This window comes from Poecilia latipinna, unplaced genomic scaffold, assembly GCF_001443285.1.
Source record: "Poecilia latipinna isolate Pla-1442-1.1 unplaced genomic scaffold, P_latipinna-1.0 Scaffold1403, whole genome shotgun sequence".
NCBI lineage: Eukaryota > Metazoa > Chordata > Actinopteri > Cyprinodontiformes > Poeciliidae > Poecilia > Poecilia latipinna.
In genome coordinates, this window is record NW_015114019.1 from 82748 (window position 1) to 89159 (window position 6412).

Genomic DNA, 6412 nt, shown 5'->3' on the forward strand with positions numbered 1-6412 from the left:
TACGTCTCCGTTTCCTGCGCCGGAGACGCCGCCCGCCGGACCCGCCTCTACGTCTCTTTGAAAGTGCTGGATTTTTAAACTGCACAGTTTTGTAATAAAATGCAATTGTGATTAAAAACATGAATTTGGAAAACAGTATTTACAGTTGAAACTGGATATTTTCATAAAAAAAACAGCCATATTTTTTCCTCACTGTCTGAAGTTTAATCAGACTAAACTCTTCCTGTTTTAGGTTATTTAAAATGACCAAAATTATGTTTATCTGCTAACTTCCCACAAAAAATTAGCAAGAACATTTTTTGAATATTTATTATTCTGAAAGCCTCAGTGACTTATTAATGGAGTATTTTTTCCAGCAGTAGACAACATAGATGCAGAGCCAGTCGCTGCTCTTTATTTACCGTTTTCTGAACATGCTGACCTGATTTACATGAAAACTGTTTTATATGTATATTTATATTATTTAGTACCTCTTTAATTTAAGCAACAATAAAAAGAGAGATGTTTTCATATATATATTTTCTGTTTTCTAAGGATGTTATCTTTTTTTTCTTTGGATCTCTTCATATTAAGAGAACAAAAAGGATTATTGAGTTCTTTTAACGCATTAAGATGTATTTTACTCAGATTTTCTGTCTTAATCTAAAATAAAGGCCTTAAATTTATTTGCCTTGGGTTCTTTTAGATATGTTAAAATAGCTAAGCGTTTACTGTAAACATAAACCGAATTTGGACTTTTGGTGTGGATCTTTTCCTAGGAGAGCGTTTTAGTAAGTGAACCTCTGAGTTTTAGTTGAATTCCCTGAACCACAGCAGCTCTCCTTCACTGGTTTCCTTTCTGGTCCAGCTGGTCCCGCCCTTCCAGCCGCAGGTCTCCTCAGAGACGGACACGCGCTACTTTGACGAGGAGTTCACAGCACAGACCATCACCATCACTCCACCAGAAAAATGTAAGCACTTGGAAAATGCTTCATGTTTTATACCAGACTGTCTTCGTCTGCGGGAAAAGTCATCTTTTCAAAATTATGATTATGTACGAACATTTTAAGAAAGATTTGGTGGCATTTTGATATTCTAATATTTAAGTTTAAGTACATCCTTGATTATATATTTGACAAATTTACCATCATCATCTGAATTCCTGTCTGTTGGTTGTTCAGACCCATTTAATAAATTAGAATATTATTGAAAAGTCAATTTATTTCATCAGTAAGTGAAACATTATATAGATTAATTATACACAGATGAATGTTTGAAACCCTTTATTTCTGTTAATTACAATGAATTTCCGCTTGCAGCTACTGAGAACTTGACACTGAAATTAGAATATTACATCAGACCAATAAAAAAACTCTTTAATACAGGAATGTGGCCTTGATGAAAAGTTTGTATCGTGAATATTTTCTTTTAAAACATCCACACAAGGCATTAAATCAAGCAAAACTTATTTAAAAAGTAAAAATTTACAAATAATAAGTACATAAGAATTTATGCTTATTCTTATTATTATATTGAAGAACCGTTGGGAGATTAAGGCCATAATTATTCATACCCATAGCATATTTATATTAAAATGATTTCCATTAAACAGAATTTTTCTCTAAAAGGGACTGAGACAAATGTCCCCAAAAAATAATATGATGTAAAATTTGATTTAAAAAATAAACATGTTTAGTTTCGATTTATATGAAAATAGAGTCAAATTATTTATAGCCTTCTCAATAATCAATATAATTTCTGATCAGTTTTTGCACATGTTCTCTGGTATTTTAGTGATTTATCTTTGAGTCTCTCAGGTTGGAAGACCTCCTTGCCACAACCATAATCTTTACCACACAGTCAGAATTCAAATTAAGTGTCACAACAAAGGGTGTGAATATTCCTGCTTATGTTTCAGTTCTCTAAAACATGTTTTCATTTTTTTAAACGATTCTCAAATCGCTTTAGGAAAACGTCTGCGTTGAAGACGTGAACGGGTGGGAATACTTTCTGCGCCGATCCAGCTGATTTCTGCGTCTGTTTTTATTAAATTTTTTTTCCAGATGACGAGGACGGGATGGACGCAGCGGACAACGAGCGACGGCCTCATTTCCCACAGTTCTCCTACTCAGCCAGCGGGCGGGAGTGAGCGCTTCGTCCCAGTCAGCCACCTTCGTCCCCATTCGTGGCCATTTTGAGGAAAACGCGTAGCCATTCTAGGAAAAAAAAAAAAAAAGACCAGTCTCTCCTCTTTTTCTTCCCGTCTGCCTCGTCGCAGACGTGAAGAAGTCTTTTTAGGGACTTTAAAAGAGGTTTTTGCACAGTGGGATAGACTCAAGCTGGTCTCCCCACACTAAAAAAAAAAGTCTCCTACATTTTCAGCGCTATTTACTGCAGAAGGCAATGTTTTTGTTATTTATTTTTTTCTCTCCATCAGTATTAAGTTGTTAAACCCATTCGCTTTGCGATTATCTTTTTTTTTTTTGCCCTTTTTTTTTTTTCTTTGACATTTTTGCACTTGGTTTCGAAGAGCCGTTTTAGGGAACAAAAAACCAAAAATGTTGCCTTATGTGTGCAGATGTTTCGTATCATGCAGACAGGGTGGTTTCGTTGTCGTCTGTCTTTTTGTTTTTGTTTTTTTGGGAGAGGGCAGCCGGATTTTGAGTCCTGAGGAAAAGTGCATGGCTCATGTTTCACTCATTTCTCATTCATCTGTCATGGTGGCACACATTTCTAAAACCATGGCGAAGAAAATCAGCTAAAAAGAAAAAAAAAAGAGAGAAAATAAGAAAGAATGAGTCTGTACCATTTCCTTCATCGCTGCAGTCACTACTTTTTTTTTTTTTTTTTTTAATGGTTCCTTATTCTGAAACACTAAACTGCCGCACAGCTCACTCAGGCGCTCCAGAGCACAAGCAGGTTCAGACTCGGCTCTGCGCTCCAGCTTTCCACAGACTCTGCTACTCTTCGGTTTCTCATCTTCGCTGTAGGACAAGGGGAATGAACTTTCCCACAGGGAAATGTAGTTTAAAGTATGTTTGTACTGTATGCATGTGGGACGCGGATGCTGTCATAGCACACACACTTATAAAACACACACACACACACAGACACACATTACAAACACATATATTTTCTGCTCCAGCTCTGACTGGTGTGTACGACGGTCATTGCAGATGAAATAAAAGGAGTAAATTTTCGCTAGAAAAACTCTCGAATTCCAAGATTGATCTCAGAAATTTTCTAGAAAAACTGGGATATTTCTGAGCTCCAAAAGTCAAAAATGGTTGAGAAAAAAGTTCAGAGCTTTTGAGAGTAATGTCAGAAAATTTCTATGAGAAGAAAGGAAACTTCTGAGCTTCTAAAGTTGAAAATTTGCAACAAAAAAAAAAAAATTAAATAATGAGAAATTTTACTGAAAGAAATATGGAAAATTCTGAGTTCGTAAAGTAGAAAATTTTTCACTTTTTCAAATTTGAGTTCCAAAAGTTGAAAATTTCCATCAAAACTCTGAAATTTTTAGATTAATTTCAAAAATTTTCTAGGAATGCGTGATTTTGTGAAGTTGAAATTTTATGAGCTCCAAAAGTTGAGTTAAAAATTTTTCATAAAATCAGAACTGCAATTTCAAGAAATTTTCTGAGTTTCAAAAGTCTTAAAGCCTTCGACTTGTAGAGTTAAAAAATTTTTGGGTTTTTTTTTTTTTTTTTTTTTATCTGGAAAATTTCTGAGGTAAATCTAAAAAATTTAAGTTTCTATTGTCTGTAAATTTACGTTATTATTATTATTATTATTAGTCTATCATGGCCCTAATGCGCTGCCGTAGATGTTGGCGGTTAACTCCAGAATAAATCAGATGTTTTGTGAAACATGGTTGCAGTTGTCAGGCTCACCAGGAGGGGGAGCTCTCACAGAGCCTATTGAATTTAAATTACATTTCACTCCCGTCTTAAGCCAATCTTTCTTAAAAATGTTCGAAACATAAGCTTATGTACTTATTACCACAGACCTGGTTCCGTTTAAATTAACTGCATCTAAAAATTTACTTTTTAACACCTAATTGGCTCTCATGGTGGCTTCGTCAAACTTAAAAATGTTCAAACAAATGTGCTTCTTTTATTTAAAAATATATTTAAAATATTTTTAAATGGAAAGCTTTTTTTTTATTTAAAAAAATTGAAGTGTTCAAATCTTCTGAATGTTACAGAAAACTAAACGCTATCCCATCAGCAAGAAAGCAAGTACTTGTGACTGACCATTTTGTTAAATATTTAAATGTGTATTGGAGGCATTTTAGATAGAGGAAAAGGGGGATATTTCTGGCAAAACAAATAATAAATCAGAAAATTTAGGTTCATGTCAAATCTTGAAAAAGCAAGAACATTTCTGAGCTTAAAACATGAAAGAATTACTATCATAAAAAAATCATAGAAACTTAGATTAACAAAAAAAAATTGTAGAAAAGGTGGACATTTTTGAGTTTCAAATGTTGACTATTAGCTAGAAAACACTCAAATGTTGACATTAATCTCAGAAATGTTCTAGAAAAAAAGGAGCGTATAAAGTCAAAACTTAAGTAGAAATAATTCAGAAATAAATTTGAGTGTTTTTTCTAGCAAATTCTTCACTTTAAGCTCAGAAATTTTGAATTTTGAGATTTAAGTTTTTTTTCCTCTCTCTTTCTCTCTCCAATGGCTCCAACACGCTGTTGTGCAAATTTACTCAAATTAAATTTTATTTTTTTTAGTTCTTCAGTGTGAGTTTTGTTTATTAATAGGATTTTGCATTATTACTCATTCTAAAAAAAAACCCTGATTTATTCCAGGAATTAAACCACCAACGCAAAAACTGTCAGGGTTCCCACACAACTCATGAATAACACTAAATATTAGTCGTTGAATCGATTTCAACGGAGCGTAGAAACCACACAGCATCTCATAAACAGGCAAATAACACACACAAACACACACACACAAAGTCTGATGTTAATATAAAAAACAAATATAGGTGTAGAGAAAGTAAAATTTATCACACAGGTGCAACAGGAAGCAGTATGTGTGTCCTGGTCCATCGGTGCCGTCAGTATTATGAGAGAGGTTTATTTACACACATGTACAAATCTGAGTATGAAGGAATCGCATATAACGAGAAAACTGAGCCGTGAGACACTCAAACACGAAGACTGTGATATGACTGCCAGATAAAATGTCTCTCCAAACTTCTTGATGTACATATGCAATGCCTTTTGTTTTAGTTTTCCTGTTTTTTGTTTTTTTGTTTTTGTTTTTTATTTTATGTCCTTACAGACAAGGTGAATAATGCAACGACTGAAAACAAAAAAAAAAAAAAGTGGATGGTGTTTAACCACTAAATGTTTTTTTGTTTTGTTTTTTTTGGGGGTTTTTTATGAATAAATGAATTTACTTCCTATCTTACATGGGGGACATTTCCATGGAGACGTACCCCGCCGCCTTCCTGTCATCGTCGTCATGGAAACGACCCGACTCCTGAACCCTTCGAGGACATCACTGTACCCATGGAGTCTGCACTGAACTGTTTTCTTCACCATCTCTGAGAGGAAAAAAAAAAAAAAAGCTAAAAGTGGGACCTTGGCTGACCTTTTTGTTTGTTTTTTCTTCTTTTGTTTTGTTTTTTATTGTTTTTTTTAACAATGGTGGTTTGATCAGGTTGTTGCAAACTCACCGATCCTTGCTCCCTTCTCTCCCATTTTTTGTACCGTAGTGTTTGTTTTATTTATATTTGTCATTCTACACAGTGTTATCTTGTATGTTGTAAAAAGAAAAAAAAAGAGAAAAGAAAAAGAAAAACAGGCACGTCTTGAAAGTCTCTGAAAGGTGATGATGGATTAACTGAATTTTTTTTTTCTTCTATTTTTGGGATCATTTGCTTGTTTGTTTTCTTACCAAAACATTAGGGCAAGAACCCAGTAGTGGACTTGCATTGCCGTGTTAGTATTTATTTTGAATTAAATTAAAAGAAATACATTTCAGGTTTTTCTTTTGTAGTTGTGACTTCTTTTTTGGGGGGAAAATCTTTGTCTGTACTCAGACAAAAATAAATTGTAAATAAAATTAGTGTTTTCCTCCATATAAGCAGAACAAATGATGCATTTATGCTAAAAAAAAAAAATAACACACAACAGTTGAGATCATGAAGATGTTATTGATTCAGAGCAGGGGTGTCCAAAGTGTGGATCGTGGGCCATTTGTGGCCCTTAGAATGATCTGTTTTGGCCCCCAACAACAAGTCAAAAACTGTCAAATTTGACCAGCAAAATGGAAAACAAATCTCAAAAAACAAATTTTTATTTATTTATTTATTTTAACAATCTGAAATCCTTTTGTTTTGGATTTTTAATAATATACAGATTTCATAAAAATGTGGTTTATTGTTCAACTTTTTTTTTTTTTAA

The 6412-nt window shown here is 33.6% G+C and overlaps 1 protein-coding gene across 2 annotated transcripts in view; it reads left to right on the forward strand.

The window, feature by feature from the left end:
• The window catches only part of akt3b (v-akt murine thymoma viral oncogene homolog 3b), a 24073-nt gene extending 21732 nt beyond the window's left edge, over positions 1 to 2341 (forward strand). For both annotated transcript variants that reach the window (XM_015056744.1, XM_015056745.1), the window contains 2 exons: positions 848 to 950; positions 2043 to 2341. In XM_015056744.1, coding sequence (XP_014912230.1) covers positions 848 to 950; positions 2043 to 2128 — 189 coding nt within the window. In that variant the 3' untranslated portion in view covers positions 2129 to 2341. The remainder of the gene's footprint in view (positions 1 to 847; positions 951 to 2042) is intronic.
• Positions 2342 to 6412: the final 4071 nt, after the last annotated feature.